The sequence below is a fragment of the Eublepharis macularius genome, chromosome 4 (genome assembly GCF_028583425.1).
Source record: "Eublepharis macularius isolate TG4126 chromosome 4, MPM_Emac_v1.0, whole genome shotgun sequence".
Taxonomy (NCBI): Eukaryota; Metazoa; Chordata; class Lepidosauria; order Squamata; family Eublepharidae; genus Eublepharis; species Eublepharis macularius.
The window spans coordinates 172,822,587-172,838,624 of record NC_072793.1 but is presented as its reverse complement, the minus strand read 5'-3'; the positions used below and the strand labels follow the sequence as shown (position 1 = coordinate 172,838,624).

Below are 16,038 nucleotides of genomic sequence, written 5' to 3'. Positions count from 1 at the left end.
CGAAACAAAGCTGGGATGGATCTGGTGGGAGGGCAGGTTGGGAAAAATGACCCACAACAGAACCCCCCCCCCACAGACACACACACTTGATGAGGAGAGGCAGGCAATAAGAAAGAGACAAGTTCCAAGAAGCCACCACAGTGCTTGCTGAGGCAGCTGGTGGCCAGGAGGATTCCTTCCCAGGCACTCTGCCCACAGAGCTGGGATATGACTGCTGGGAGAGACAGTTCAGGGAAAGTGGTTGAGAGGCTCCTGGAGCTGGGCACCCTCCTTCTTCCTCACTTTAGTAACTTTGCTCTGCTCCCTCAGGCCAGAAGAGGGCCCTGAGGTCCTCACACCAGCTGCAGCACTTCCTGGCAGAGACTCGCAGCAAGGGCATGGGATTTGTGCAGGGCATTGCTTATCGCCCTTTTATCTCTCCCTCTATGTGGTAAAGGATGCAGAGAAGTTAGCCGTGTTAGTCTGTGGTAGCAAAATCAAAAAGAGTCCAGTAGCACCTTTAAGACTAACCAATTTTATTTTAGCATAAGCTTTCGAGAATCAAGTTCTCTTCTTCAGATGCCTGATACAGAGACTCTGTCTATGTGGTAAATGCTCTGCCACGCTCTGCCCACTGAAGCGCCACCTGACAGCCTATGTGGTGTAGTGATTAGAGACAGATGAGCCTCTGGGAGAAGCAGGTCCAAATCCCCACTCTTGCAGCCTAACCTCCCTCACAGGGTTGTTGTGGAGATAAAATGAAGGAGAAGAAAGTGATGTAAGCGACCTTTGGTCCCCATGGCTGAAAAAGGTGAGGAATAAATGAAGTAAATAGGATAAACAAACACCAACACTTTGCGCACAGTGGCAAAATGATGCTGCAAGTGTATGTACCTGCACTAACGTAATGCCCCTGACTTACAGGCCGGAGCCCTGCCGTGACAGAAAACTCCATGGCAAGGGTGTTTCTGGGTCCTGAAATGGCTCTGTTTCCAAGGGGAGACAGCTGCAGCGACACAAAGCAACCAGGACCCGGTGAGCCTACCTTGGAATATTCGCTGCACATACTTATCACAATATGCCTTCACTATCTTTGAAAACCAAACTTCCAAACACATTCTTTCTTATCATATAGAAAACGTGACACGTATCAGTCAGCACTGCTCTGCACCGCAATTCCTATCCAAAAAATCAAGCCATCACTGTAGTTGCCACCATGAATAGTCTCAAGACCACCAGTACAGGCCCTGTCTTACTTAAAACACTCTTAACTGGGCAGGTTACCTCCATATAACACTGAAAAAAGGAACAATTTTAATTCTGTTAAGAAACCGTTTGACCCTCCCCCTGCCCCCAAATGGAAAAGTAGCTGGACGAACCATTATACATCCAGAGAAGATTTAATACCGACACATTTCTTTTCATACTACAAAGATGAAAAATTTTTAATGGAAGTAGACTTCGCAATTACGACGAGTAGAGGAAATTATTATTTTAAACACCATGGCCTGTCCCTTTAAAAAAGGTTTAATGTGTAGAAATGGGCAGTTGAAGCTTTCCATGGCATGGGGCCAAATAACATAACTTGGAAAAGAACATTCCATTAAACCTCTGTTAAAGGCCCTGGACCCCATTTTCTCCGAGGCAATTGGTCGCCTTTTGCAGCTTCCTTCCCTAGGACACACTGAAGCTGGCAATGGGGATAGGCAGAAAAGAAGAGTGGGCTACTCACACTGTCTCTAGTAGCGTTGTGTGCACGCGTGGAGGACAGCAGCTCTATCCAGTGATTCTGCAGTTTGAGCCCTCCCTCTGGTCTGTCAGTTGAGGGGGCACCATTTTGTGTCTAGACAGTTCCACTTCAAACTGGGCATGGAAACTTAATTATTGAATGTTTCTATATACAAAACGTTTAATTTCCTGCATGAAGAAAATTCATGCCAGTGGGTTAAGTTTACTATATGTAGGTGGATTCTTGCCAGCAGGATGAGGTGATACAGTCCAACAATCAACGGTTTGTAAGAATTGGTGGTAGAAAGTGCCATCAAGTCATAGCTGACTTATGGAAGCCCCTGCTGGGGCTTTCAACACAAGAGACTAACAGAATTGGTTTACCATTGCCTGCCTCTGCAACCCTGGTCCTGTTTGGTGGTCTCTCATCCAATTCCTAACCAAGGCAGACTCTGCTTAGCTTCTGAGATCTGATGAGACCAGGCTTGCCTGGATAGGTCAGGGCTGGTGAGAATTAAGCTTCTGATCTTTTTCTAGCAAGTAATATAGAGGCACCTTTTTATGTTTGACTTCTTCTGTGGTGCTGAAAAAAGTCCTTTGTTCTTCTACACTATCTGTGAGTAGTTCTTACAGAAAAAATGAAATAAATAAAATCACTCATAAGAAAGCTCTTAGACCAAATATGTTTTACTTTTTATGCTAAAATATTATTGGGTTGCAGTACCAAAAGCTGTTGGGGAGTCTTAAGAGTATCCACTGGGAAGCTGTTCCCTTGTGAACTCTGCAGATGAAAATCACTGACAAGGAAAGACCAAAGTTGCATCTGTCCCATAGACAAGTCACAAAACAAAATATAATAGAGCAAAGAAAACCATCTGCATTAACACTTCCCGAAACATTAACTCAGTATGCTTGAAAATTATAGACTGTTTCCCCTTCTAATCTGGAGGCTTTATTCCAATAGGTGACAAGAATTATAGCAAGCCACATGGGTTGTCTTTAGAAACAACCAGCCATGAAGTGGAGGAAGAGCCTTCTGAGAATCCAGAAGAATCAAGGAGGCAGAAGAAGAACAAAATAGAGGTGCTGGGGAATCGACCTATAGTTCTCCAGTCTGGCAGCTTACTCAAAAATCCTTCCCCACAAGAATACTACAGAGGAAAGAGGAGGAATAAGCATTCTGAAAGTGGAGAAATACTGCAATGTGAATCCAACTTTACTTCTGATCAAAGAATGCGCACACAGGATGAAACTTATAAATGCTCTGCATGTGGAAAGGCCTTCAGCAGGCTTGTAAGCCTCACTTCTCATCAGAAAATCCATATGAGGGAGAAATCATCTGAGAACTCACGGCATGGAAACAGCTTGAGTCTGAGTGAAAGCCTTACTTCCTGTCAAAGAATCAATTCTGTGGAAATGGTATATAAACATTCAGAGTGTAGAAAAAGCTTGAGAAGGAAATATAACCTTCATTCACATCAAAAAAACCCCACAGGGCAAAAACCATGTCAGTGCTCAGAATGCAGGAAGAAGTTCAGCAGTAGTACTATGCATAATTCACATCAGAGAATGCACTCAGAGGAGAAATCACATAAATGCATTGAGTGTGGAAAGAGCTTCCGCTGGAGTTCAAAACTCACTCGTCATCAGAGAATCCACTCAAAAGAGAAACCATATAAATGCTTTGAGTGTGGAAAGAGCTTCCACTGGAGTTCAAAACTCACTTGTCATCAGAGAATCCACTCAAAAGAGAAACCATATAAATGCTTTGAGTGTGGAAAGAGCTTCTGCTGGAGTTCAAAACTCACTTGTCATCAGAGAATCCACTCAAAAGAGAAACCATATAAATGCTTTGAGTGTGGAAAGAGCTTCCGCTGGAGTGCTGGTCTCACTTCACATCACAGAATCCACTCAAAAGAGACACCATATAAATGTTTGGAGTGTGGAAAAAGCTTCAGTCACAGCACAAGCCTCAGTTCCCACCAGAGAATCCATACAAGGGAGAAACCATATAAATGCCAGGAGTGTGGGCAGACTTTCAGTTGGAGCTCAGCCCTGACTTTACATCAAAGAATGCACTCTGGTGAGAAACCATATCAGTGTGCAGTGTGTGGAAAATGCTTCAGACAGAGACCACACCTTACTTCCCACCAAAGAACTCATTCTGGAGAGAAACCATATAAATGCCAGGAATGTGGGAAAGGCTTCAGTCAGAGCTCACACCTGACTTTACACCAAAGAATCCACACGGGAGAAAAGCCATATAAATGCTTGGAGTGTGGAAAGAATTTCAGAATCAACACAGAACTGAAAGTGCATGAAAGAATCCATACAGGGGAGAAGCCATATAAATGCCTGGATTGTGGGAAGAGCTTCAGTCAGAGCTCAAGCCTTAATACGCATAAAAGAATTCACACAGGGGAGAAGCCGTATAAATGCCTGGAGTGTGGGAAAAGCTTCAATCAGAGCTCAGATCTTAATATGCATCAAAGAATCCACACAGGAGAGAAACCATATAAATGCCTGGAATGTGGGAAGAGCTTCAGTGCAAGCACAAGCCTCACTTCCCACCAGAGAATCCACATGGGGGAGAAGCCTGCAGTGTGGAAATAGCTTCAGTTACAGTACATGCCTTAAAGAGCATGAAAGAATCCACACAGGGGAGAAGCCATATAAAGGCCTGGTTTGTGGGAAAAGGTTCAATCAGAGCTCAAGCCTTAATATGCATCAAAGAATCCACACAGGAGAGAAGCAATATAAATGCATGGAATGTAGAAAAGGTTTTGTTAGCAGTCAAAAACTTAGATTACATCATGTGATCCACACCAAAAAAGGGGGGGGGGGATGAACATAGGGAATGTGGAAAGATTCGGATGGAGACACTCTTTTACATCCCATCAAAGAATGTACAAAGAAGGATTCATCAGACTAGGAGTCTTGTAATACCACAGCCCTTAGGGATGTCATAGAATTCACAGAGGCCTCAAATTATTTAATGTTAAATTCAGAAAGATTTTTTTCCCCAGTGAGCCCTCGAACCTTAGTAAACTTCAGGGAAGTGACTAATGGAGAAGCGTTTAAGATATCCAGTTTGGTCTAGTGGTTAAGAGCAGCAGGACTGTAATCTGGAGAATCGAGTTTGATTCCTCTTCTTGAAGCCAGCTGGGTGACTTTTGGTCCGTCACAACTTTCTCAGAGCTTTCTCAGCCCCACCTACTCCAAAGGGTGTCTGTTGCGAGGCTAATAATAACACTGACTTGTTAACTGCTCTGTCCTGAAGAGCAGTATATAGCCACAAGGTTATTATTATTATTTCTGTGGTAATCTTGATTACATTTATATTGTTTATTATTCAGAGGTTCCCTACATTGTACTGATAGTTGTCCTCTGCATTCCAGCTCATTAAGCTATCAAGTCCAAAGTTGTAGATAATTGCTCTGATGGGAGGCTATGACACCTGCACAGAGTCCTGCCCACCTTTCTTAGCAAGGCCCTGATTGGTTCCTAGAGTCTGCCCATGTTGCTGGTAGATACTGGATAAAAATGTAGTTCATGGTACGGGCCTTTGTTCTTGGACCAGCAGTCAGACAGGTTGCTGGCCCTTGGCCATCTCATTCTTGAATGAGCCTTGGATGTACAACTGGCTGTCGGCAATTCTGTTCTGTTTGAAACTTTGAAGCGGGACTTTTGCAGGGTAGTTTATGTTTAGTTTTACTTAACCTGTCTTTGCTTACTTTCTGTCAATGTAACTTTTGTGCTCAATTCTTAATAAAAATATTACTCTTTACCATTGTGTGGAATTATTGGGATTTGGACTTCAGTTGAAATCCAGCAATTTGTCAGACTGGTGCAGCTACCCATTAACTGTTTTAGTGGAACACAGCAGGCAAGTGGCCTACCTTGCAGGGATGACTGCCATGTTAATACTTGGTATGGCTGGAGATTTTGTTTCCTTAATCTCTGATCTTAGCGTTAGTCAGAGGAAATTGGTGGCAGTGACCTACCCTGGGGTACAGAGGCTTGTTTGTTTTTGAAAGCCCAGTGGGGGTGGTGACACAACCCTATAAGATAATAATGCCATCAAATACCCATTTGTAGGGGTGTGCAAGCCAAAAATTTTCGGCTATAGCCGAAAGTAGAAAGCCGAAAGAAGATTCTCTATCGTTAAAGCCGAAAGCCGAAACAAGAATCTCTTTCGGCTTTCGGGATTCTTTCGGCATTATTTCGGCATTCTTTCGGCTTTTTTCTATGGGAAAATGCCTCCGTCTTCCAGGACGCCTGGAGGAGGCATTTTCCCACCGAATAAGCCCAAAATTGGTGGGGACCTTCCTCTAACCCTTCTCTAACAACCACCCAAGTTTCAGACAGATTGAACTTTGGGGGGCCATGTTATGGCCCCCCAAAGCAGGTCCCCCCATCCTCCCATAAGAAAGCGAAGGATCAGCATATTGTTAGCATGCTGCTGCTCATCTTTCTTCATTATTTCCTATGGGGGAAAAATGAAGAGGCAGGCTTCCTTTGCCAGGGGTGGCATTTTGCATGCAAAATGCCCCCCAGCCCTCAGGGGCCCTTCTCCCACCCCTCCTCCCACCCCCCACCAAGGCTCAGCCTGCTCCCACTTGGGGGGGCCATTTCATGGCCTCCCCAAGTAGGTGCTCTAATCTCTACCACTGACAGCTGGGGGAGGCTTGTGTTGCCAGGGGTGGCATTTTGCATGCAAAATGCCCCCCAACCCTCTGGGGCCCTTCTCCCACCCCTCCTCCCACCCCCCACCAAGGCTCAGCCTGCTCCCACTTGGGGGGGGGCATTTCATGGCCTCCCCAAGTAGGTCCTCTCAGCCCCTAAAGTCCACCCCTTACAGCCCCACACAAACCCAATTCCCCCCCCCAGCTGCCACACACAGACCCAAATCCCCACATTAGCCCCTCACAGACCCAAATCCACCCCCACCTGCCCCACACCCATAACCCCAGGAACAGGCTGGCAAAGGCCAGCCCTCTCCCTTTGTTCCCTATGCTGGGAACTTCTAAACTCTCTTTCCCTGGGCAATTCTGCACAGCCCAGGGGTGCCACAATGGTGGGCACACTTCTGAGTGCCAGCTGGTCCCTGTGAAAGAGCACCTGAACCACAGACACCCTCCCTCAAATTCCCCCACCACCTACAGAGATGGCTGGCCAGCCAGCCCCATTGTTCCCTATGATGGGAACCAACTGCACAACAAAGAATAAAACAAGAACAACACAAAATAAAGTTTTAAAAAAATTATTTTCTCCCTTCCAAAGTACAAGTAGGCAAAGCATTATGACACATTACACCAGCAGTCCCCCACACAGAAAAATTAAAACAAAACTCACTTAACATCAGAGAATCACAAAACACGATTCCTGTCAAAAACACTTTATTTCTTGAACAGCTTTAGGTTACACAGCAGGGGGGAACACCAAAGGGCATGGCAGCACTATCTTACACAAAAATAACACAACTCACTTAACATCAGAGAATCACAAAAGCACAATTCCTGTCAAAAACACTTTATTTCTTGAACAGCTTTAGGCTACACAGCACGGGGGGAACACCAAAGGGCATGGAAGCAGTATCTTACACAAAAATAACACAACTCACTTCACATTAAAGAATCACCCCAAAAAATTGCTGTCAAAAGCACTTTATTTCTGTAACTGCTTTAGGTTACACAGTAGGAAGGCACCACAGAGCAGGAAAGCAGTGTACTACACAAAAATAACACAACTCACTTCACATCAGAGAATCACACAAACACAATTGCTGTCAAAAACGGTGAAGTGGGTTGTATTATTTTTTGTAGTACATTGCTATCATGCCCTGTTGTGCCCTCCTACTGTGTAACCTAAAGCTGTTCAAGAAATAAAGTGTTTTTGCCAGGAATTGTGTTTTTGTGATTCTCTGATGTTAAGTGAGTTGTGTTATTTTTGTGTAAGATAGTGCTGCCATGCCCTTTGGTGTTCCCCCCTGCTGTGTAACCTAAAGCTGTTCAAGAAATAAAGTGTTTTTGACAGGAATCGTGCTTTTGTGATTCTCTGATGTTAAGTGAGTTGTGTTATTTTTGTGTAAGATAGTGCTGCCATGCCCTTTGGTGTTCCCCCCTGCTGTGTAACCTAAAGCTGTTCAAGAAATAAAGTGTTTTTGACAGGAATCATGCTTTGTGATTCTCTGATGTTAAGTGAGTTGTGTTATTTTTCTGTGTGGGGGACTGCTGGTGTAATGTGTCATAATGCTTTGCCTACTTGTACTTTGGAAGGGAGAAAATAATTTTTTAAAAACTTTATTTTGTGTTATATGTATTGTCGAAGGCTTTCACGGCCGGAGAACGATGGTTGTTGGGGGGTTTCCGGGCTGTATTGCCGTGGTCTTGGCATTGTAGTTCCTGACGTTTCGCCAGCAGCTGTGGCTGGCATCTTCAGAGGTGTAGCACCAAAAGACAGAGATCTCTCAGTGTCACAGTGTGGAAAAGATGTAGGTCATTTGTATCTACTCAGGAGGGGTGGGGTTGAGCTGAGTCATTCTGTAAGAGTTTCCCAGGGTGTGGAATGCTAATGGCGGGAGGCTTCACTGTCTCCTGAGGAGGTTCTTTTGCATATGGATTGGTGCTTGATGTGCTAATCTTCTCTGCAGGGCTATTGTCGGGTGTGGAGTGTTTTGTTGGCCTGGTGTTTTTCAGAACCGGAGCCCATGCTCTGTTCATTCTTAAGGTTTCTTCTTTCCTGTTGAAGTTTTGCTTATGCTTGTGAATTTCAATGGCTTCCCTGTGCAGTCTGACAAAGTAGTTGGAAGTGTTGTCCAGTATTTTGGTGTCCTGGAATAAGATACTGTGCCCTGTTTGAGTTAGGCTATGTTCAGCCACAGCTGATTTTTCAGGCTGTCCAAGTATGCAGTGTCTTTCATGTTCTTTTATTCTTGTCTGGATGCTACGCTTTGTGGTCCCGATGTAAACTTGTCCACAGCTGCAGGGTATACGGTATACTCCTGCAGAGGTGAGGGGATCTCTGCTGTCTTTTGCTGATCGTAGCATCTGTTGTATTTTTCGGGTGGGTCTGAATACTGCTTGAAGGTTATGCTTTTCCATAAGCTTTCCCATCTGATCAGTAATTCCTTTGATATATGGCAAAAACACTTTTCCTGTAGGTGACTGTTTTTCCTTGGTTGTTTGATTCATCCTGGGTTTGATTGCTCTTCGGATTTCATTTCTGGAGTAGCCATTTGCCTGAAGTGCGTGGTTTAGATGATTAATTTCCTCATTGAGAAAGCGCGGCTCACATATCCGTCTTGCACGATCCACTAATGTTTTCATTATGCCTCTTTTCTGTCGGGGGTGGTGATTGGAGTTTTTGTGTAAGTACCGATCAGTGTGAGTTGGTTTCCTGTAGACCTTGTGACCTAACTGAAAGTTTGCTTTGCGGATGACCAAGGTATCCAGGAATGAGAGTTTTCCAGCGTAGCAACACTTCCAACTACTTTGTCAGACTGCACAGGGAAGCCATTGAAATTCACAAGCATAAGCAAAACTTCAACAGGAAAGAAGAAACCCTTAAGAATGAACAGAGCATGGGCTCCGGTTCTGAAAAACACCAGGCCAACAAAACACTCCACACCCGACAATAGCCCTGCAGAGAAGATTAGCACATCAAGCACCAATCCATATGCAAAAGAACCTCCTCAGGAGACAGTGAAGCCTCCCGCCATTAGCATTCCACACCCTGGGAAACTCTTACAGAATGACTCAGCTCAACCCCACCCCTCCTGAGTAGATACAAATGACCTACATCTTTTCCACACTGTGACACTGAGAGATCTCTGTCTTTTGGTGCTACACCTCTGAAGATGCCAGCCACAGCTGCTGGCGAAACGTCAGGAACTACAATGCCAAGACCACGGCAATACAGCCCGGAAAACCCCCAACAACCATCATTTATTTTGTGTTGTTCTTGTTTTATTCTTTGTTGTGCAGTTGGTTCCCATCATAGGGAACAATGGGGCTGGCTGGCCAGCCATCTCTGTAGGTGGTGGGGGAATTTGAGGGAGGGTGTCTGTGGTTCAGGTGCTCTTTCACAGGGACCAGCTGGCACTCAGAAGTGTGCCCACCATTGTGGCACCCCTGGGCTGTGCAGAATTGCCCAGGGAAAGAGAGTTTAGAAGTTCCCAGCATAGGGAACAAAGGGAGAGGGCTGGCCTTTGCCAGCCTGTTCCTGGGGTTATGGGTGTGGGGCAGGTGGGGGTGGATTTGGGTCTGTGAGGGGCTAATGTGGGGATTTGGGTCTGTGTGTGGCAGCTGGGGGGGGGAATTGGGTTTGTGTGGGGCTGTAAGGGGTGGACTTTAGGGGCTGAGAGGACCTAATTGGGGAGGCCATGAAATGCCCCCCCCAAGTGGGAGCAGGCTGAGCCTTGGTGGGGGGTGGGAGGAAGGGTGGGAGAAGGGCCCCAGAGGGCTGGGGGGCATTTTGCATGCAAAATGCCACCCCTGGCAAGACAAGCCTTCCCCAGCTGTCAGTGGTAGAGAAAAGAGCACCTACTTGGGGAGGCCATGAAATGCCCCCCCCCAAGTGGGAGCAGTCTGAGCCTGGGTGGGGGGTGGGAGGAGGGGTGGGAGAAGGGCCCCTGAGGGCTTGGGGGCATTTTGCATGCAAAATGCCACCCCTGGCAACACAAGCCTCCCCCAGCTGTCAGTGGTAGAGATTAGAGCACCTACTTGGGGAGGCCATGAAATGCCCCCCCCCAAGTGGGAGCAGGCTGAGCCTTGGTGGGGGGTGGGAGGAGGGGTGGGAGAAGGGCCCCTGAGGGCTTGGGGGCATTTTGCATGCAAAATGCCACCCCTGGCAACACAAGCCTCCCCCAGCTGTCAGTGGTAGAGATTAGAGCACCTACTTGGGGAGGCCATGAAATGCCCCCCCCAAGTGGGAGCAGGCTGAGCCTTGGTGGGGGGTGGGAGGAGGGGTGGGAGAAGGGCCCCTGAGGGTGAGGGGGCATTTTGCATGCAAAATGCCACCCCTGGCAAAGGAAGCCTGCTTCTTCATTTTTTCCCCATAGGAAATAATGAAGAAGATGAGTAGCAGCATGCTAACAATATGCTGCTCCTTCGCTTTCTTATGGGAGGATGGGGGGACATGCTTTGGGGGGCCATAACATGGCCCCCCAAAGTTCAATATGTCTGAAACTTGGGTGGTTGTTAGAGAAGGGTTAGAGGAAGGTCTCCACCAATTTTGGGCTTATTCGGTGGGAAAATGCCTCCCCCAGACGTCCGGGAAGACGGAGGCATTTTCCCATTGAAAAGCCGAAAGAAAGCCGAAAGAATCCCGAAACGTTTCGGCTTTTTTCTTTCGGCTACCCGAAACGTTTCGGCATTCCCCGAAACGTTTCGGCATTCCCCGAAAGAAGCCGAAACACTTTTGTTTCGGCATTCTTTCGGCATTCTGAATGCCGAAACGCACATCCCTACCCATTTGTTTAATTTCTCAGAAATGTACCTACATACACATACTGCATCTTTCTCCCCCCGTGGGAATCCCAAGAGGGCTTACAGTCTTTTCTCCTCCACATTATCCTCACAACTGTGTGAGGTAAGTCTGCCTTTGAGGCTCACAGTCAGTCAGCAATTTTTAGTGGCACAGGGGATTCAGATCTGTAATGGGATGTCAACTGATACTTGATGCTAAAAGTGACTTTTCTTAATAATAAGAACGTTCTATTTATATACCACCCTTCAGGACGTCGTAATGCCCACTCAGAGCGCTTTACAAAGTATGTCATTATTATCTCCACAACAATCACCCTGTGAGGTGAGTGCGGCTGAAAGAGCTCCAGAGAGCTGTGACTAGCCCAAGGTCACCCAGCTGGCTTCAAGTGGAGGAGTGGGGAATCAAACCTTGCTCTCCAGATTAGAGTCCTGTTGCTCTTAACCACTACGCCAAACTGGCTCTCTTTCCTCACCCGCCTTTTCCTGGGAGGCTCCCTTTGCATTGTCTCTCCTGGGCCCTTTTAACTACTGGGATGCTCCCCAAGGGCTAAAGGGAGGGAGGCTTCACAGTCCTAGAGAGGCACCCCCGAGGGGCAGGTGGGAAAGCTCTTTCTTGTTCTTCCCCCGGGCCTTGCAGGTTCCTGGGCTGCTTCCCGAAGGGTCGGTGGGATCTGGTGAGCAAAAAGGGGCTTTGGAGGGCGAGATGTTGGGGTGGGGTGGGCTGTTTGCATTGCAAGACCCAAAACAGAGAAAGGAGGTCTGAACTCCCACCTTCCCTCCACTCTTTCTTCCTGTGTCAGGAAAAGCCTCTTTTGCAACACCAAAGAAATTCCCAAGAATCAGCAGGGGAAATCGAAACTAGCAAGAGCAGCCATTTTTCAGACATGTAGGGGATGCAATGGTAATTTCAGAAGCAAAGCAGACTTTTGGCATGGCTCATGAAATTGTGTGTAAGGGGGGAGAAGGTATGATTTGGGGGGGGCTAAAAATAATACTTAGGTCCTGTTCCCTCTCCCCTCTCTCGCATTCGCCCAGACCCCATTTCCTCTCGGTTTTTTGCAGTTTGCTTTCTGCCCAAATGCCTTTTAAACTATCCTGATCTTGGGGTGGATGGGTGGGTTGCTGATCATCCACTTGAGAAAATCCTGAGCTGCTTTCCCATCCCTCAGCCCCTCGTTGCTGGCTGCGCTTCTGGCTCCCAGGCCTGGGGAGAAATCCTGGTTTGGTCATCCTCTATAAGAGGTGGAGCTCTTTGGGGCTCTAATACAGAAACTGGCCGAGTTCCGAATGCCAAGAAAGGAAGGAAATTGGGGACAGGGATGGGAGTCCATTGCAGATTCGCCTTCCTGCCTCAGGCCCTTCCCACTGCCCCAAATGTCTCTGCGCAGGAGCTTTTGCAATCCTCTTTTGGGGACCGCAATGTTTGAAGGTGCAGGGAGGAGGGGTGCTGTTTCTTCTGGGAGGAGCAATTACAGAAAGAGAGCCATGGAAACGGGGGGCTAAGTTGCTGCAAAAACAGAACAGGAGAGGAGTGTGATGTAAGACACTTAGGGTCCCCGTTGGGGAGAAAGGCAGGGTATAAGCAAAGTAAATAAATACCTAAATATAAATTTGTTTCCCACACAGTCAGTGGAAGAGCATCGGAGCCATGTTCCAGATCGTCTCCTCTTTGGGGTGGAGTGGAAACATTTAAAATGCATCCAGCTCAGGTGAGGGTCGAACCATCTGTGAGGAGCATAAGGAGAATCTTGGTTTCTCCTCATCCAGCAGGGCTGGAAGGAAACATTTCTATTTGTTTTTGTAAATTTTTCTTTCTGTAAGCCATCTTGATCCTTCAGGTATGTCATTCCCAAATCATGTAGGCCAACTCCAGGCCCCATAGAGCTCTGCCCTGATTGCTATGGATGGCTTCTTCTTTGTTGCTGAACTCCATTCCTTGATAAAAGCCCTCTATTCTTCTACACTGTCAATGAGTGGTTTACATTTAAAAAATGAATTACATGAAGCCAGGCATGGAAAGCCTTTAGACTAAATATATGTTGTGCCCTTTGTACTAAAATATTATTGGGCTGTAGTATCAACTTGTTGGGGAGTCTGAATGGTATCTATAGGGAGGCAGTTCCATTGTGAACTCTTCAGATGAAAATCCCCAACAAGTTCCAAAGTTGCACCTAAACCATGGCCATGTCAGAAACCAAATTAAAATAGAGCAAAGATCTCCACCTGAATTAACCCTTCATAAAAGTTAACTCAACATGATTGCAGATGATCAACTAATTGGGAGTCTTTGTTCCACCAGGTGACAGGTAGGAAAAAAAAGAATTATAGCCAAACATGTGTGATATCTTTTGAAACAATCAGCCATGAAATAGAGGGAGAGCCTTATGGGAATCAAGAAGAATCAAGGAGGCCAGAGGAGAATCAAGTGGAGAAGTTAGGGAATCAGTCTGTAGTTTTTGAGGCTGGTGTGCTTGGAAAGCCAGCTCAACAAGAATATCTCAAAGGAAAGGGGAGGAATAAGCATTCTGAAATTGGAGGAGGACTGCAAAGTTTATTTCCCATCAGAGAATCCATACAGCACATGATCGTTCTGAATGTAGAAAGGCTTTGAGCAGTCTGTCTTCTCATCAGAGAATCCATATGAGGGAGAAGTCCCTTGAGAGTTCAGATTGTGAAAATAGCTCTGATGTGAGTGAAACCGTTACTTCCCATCAAAGACATCATACTAGGTAAGAATCATGTCAGTGTTCAGAGTGCAGGAAGAGGTTCAGGTGTAACACAGTTCTCCACTTAGAGAAGAAAAGATATAAATGCTTGGAATATGGAAAGAGATACAGTCCAGAGTGGACTGTACATCAAAGAATTTACACAGGAGTGACACCTTACAAATGCTTCGAGTGTAAAAAGAGTTTCAGGGCCAGTGGAAACCTCACTTCCCACCAGAGAATCCATGCTGGGGAGAAACCATACCAGTGCACTATATGTGGGAAATGCTTCAGTCAGAGACTGCACCTTGATTCTCACCAAATAACCCATTCTGGAGAGAAGCCATATAAATGCCAAGAATGTGGGAAAAGCTTCAGTCAGAGCTCACACCTGACTGTACACCAAAGGCTCCACACAGGAGAAAAACCATATAAATGCCTGGAGTGTGGGGAAAGCTTCAATGCCAGAAGAAGCCTAATTTCTCATCAAAGAATCCACATAGGGGAGAAGCCATATAAATGCTTGGAGTGTGGAAAGAGCTTCCGCTGGAGTGCCAGTCTCACTTCCCACCAGAGAATCCATACAAGGGAGAAACCATATAAATGCCAGGAGTGTGGACAGACTTTCAGTTGGACCTCGGCCCTCACTTTACATCAGAGAATGCACTCTGGAGAGAAATCATATTAGTGTGCAGTGTGTGGAAAATGCTTCAGACAGAGACCACACCTTACTTCCCATCAAAGAACCCATTCTGGAGAGAAAATGTATAAATGCCAGGAATGTGGGAAAGGCTTCAGTCAGACCTCACACCTGACTTTACACCAAAGCCTCCACATGGGAGAAAAACCATATAAATGCTCGAAGTGTGGAAAGAGTTTCAGAGTCAACACATAACTTAAAGTGCATGAAAGAACTCATACAGGGGAGAAGCTGTATAAATGTCTGGGCTGTGGAAAAAGATTCTATGAAAGGTCAAATCTTAATAGGCATCCAAGAGTCCATATAGGAGAAAAGCCATATAAATGCTTGGAGTGTGGGAAAAGCTTCCATCACAACGCAAGCCTCACTTCCCATCAGAGAATCCACACAGGTGAGAAGCCATATAAATGCTTGGAGTGTGGAAAGTGTTTCAGAGTAAACACCCACCTTAAAGCGCATGAAAGAATTCACACAGGGGAGAAGCCGTATAAATGTCTGGAGTGTGGGAAAGTCTTCAATCAGAGCTCAAGCCTTAATTTGCATAAAAGAATCCACATATGAGAGAAGACATAAATGCTTGCAGCCTCAGCTGTCAGTTCTGTATCTTTAACTGCTGCCAAACATTTCAACTTGTAATATTTTTGAAATAAATGGTAATATTAAATGTAAGAGTTTGCATTGTCTCCTTAAGATTCACCATGTGTTTTGAACTGAATGTTGCTTCCCTTTGCAGAAGCCATGCTGATTTTTCCTCAGCAGCCTTTGTTCTTCTATGTGCCTAATAATTCGATATTTGATTACAGTTTCTATTAATTTGCCTGGCATAGACTTTAGGCTACCCATCCTGTAATTTCCTGGTTCCCTCTGGATCCCATTTTCATGTCCAGAAGTGACATCGGGGCATCCACCCACACCCTCCTCTGCCCTATTGGGCAGGAAACAAGTTGTATGGCTAGTTCAAATAAAGATGCCACATTTTGCCTCCTGCTATCAGACACCAGCCCATTTCATCTAGTGCCCTTTACATGCTTTCTTAACAAGCCTTCATTGTTGCATTTAAAACTCACCTATCCTGTTAAACTACAATGGAAAAATACCAACTTAAGATGTATAATATTGTTTATATACCATAATATCACAACAGGCTGGCAAAGAATCTCTCGAAAAGGAACTCTTGCTATGATGGCCATCAGCTGAGACAGCTTTCAGTTTCTCCAGGATTTGCTTCCTAAAAATCCTTGCCCAAAGCACCTAGAATAAACTTAAATGTCCAATAAGGCACACTTCTTTAGCACAACTCAGTATGTTTTGGAGTTAAAAATCACTGGGGCAGTTTAGGAGTCATATGCTCCAAAATTAGATTTTGAAAAGATCCAGCATTGAGCAAAAATTTTCTCTATGGCCTACAAGTTATTGACCCTTCCACCTTCTAGATACT

At 45.7% G+C, this 16,038-nt stretch overlaps 2 protein-coding genes across 2 annotated transcripts; both read left to right on the top strand.

Annotated features, from left to right (window-relative positions):
• Positions 1 to 3,180: 3,180 nt before the first annotated feature.
• On the top strand, positions 3,181 to 4,397 carry LOC129327100 (zinc finger protein 239-like). The gene is made up of 2 exons (XM_054975536.1): positions 3,181 to 3,813; positions 3,898 to 4,397. The coding sequence occupies exons 1-2, from the start codon at positions 3,256 to 3,258 to the stop codon at positions 4,318 to 4,320; spliced, it is 981 nt and encodes a 326-aa protein (XP_054831511.1). The 5' UTR covers positions 3,181 to 3,255; the 3' UTR covers positions 4,321 to 4,397.
• A 32-nt stretch (positions 4,398 to 4,429) lies between these two features.
• On the top strand, positions 4,430 to 14,662 carry LOC129327850 (zinc finger protein ZFP2-like). Its single transcript, XM_054976600.1, has 2 exons — positions 4,430 to 4,487; positions 13,990 to 14,662. The coding sequence occupies exons 1-2, from the start codon at positions 4,430 to 4,432 to the stop codon at positions 14,586 to 14,588; spliced, it is 657 nt and encodes a 218-aa protein (XP_054832575.1). The 3' UTR covers positions 14,589 to 14,662.
• Positions 14,663 to 16,038: the final 1,376 nt, after the last annotated feature.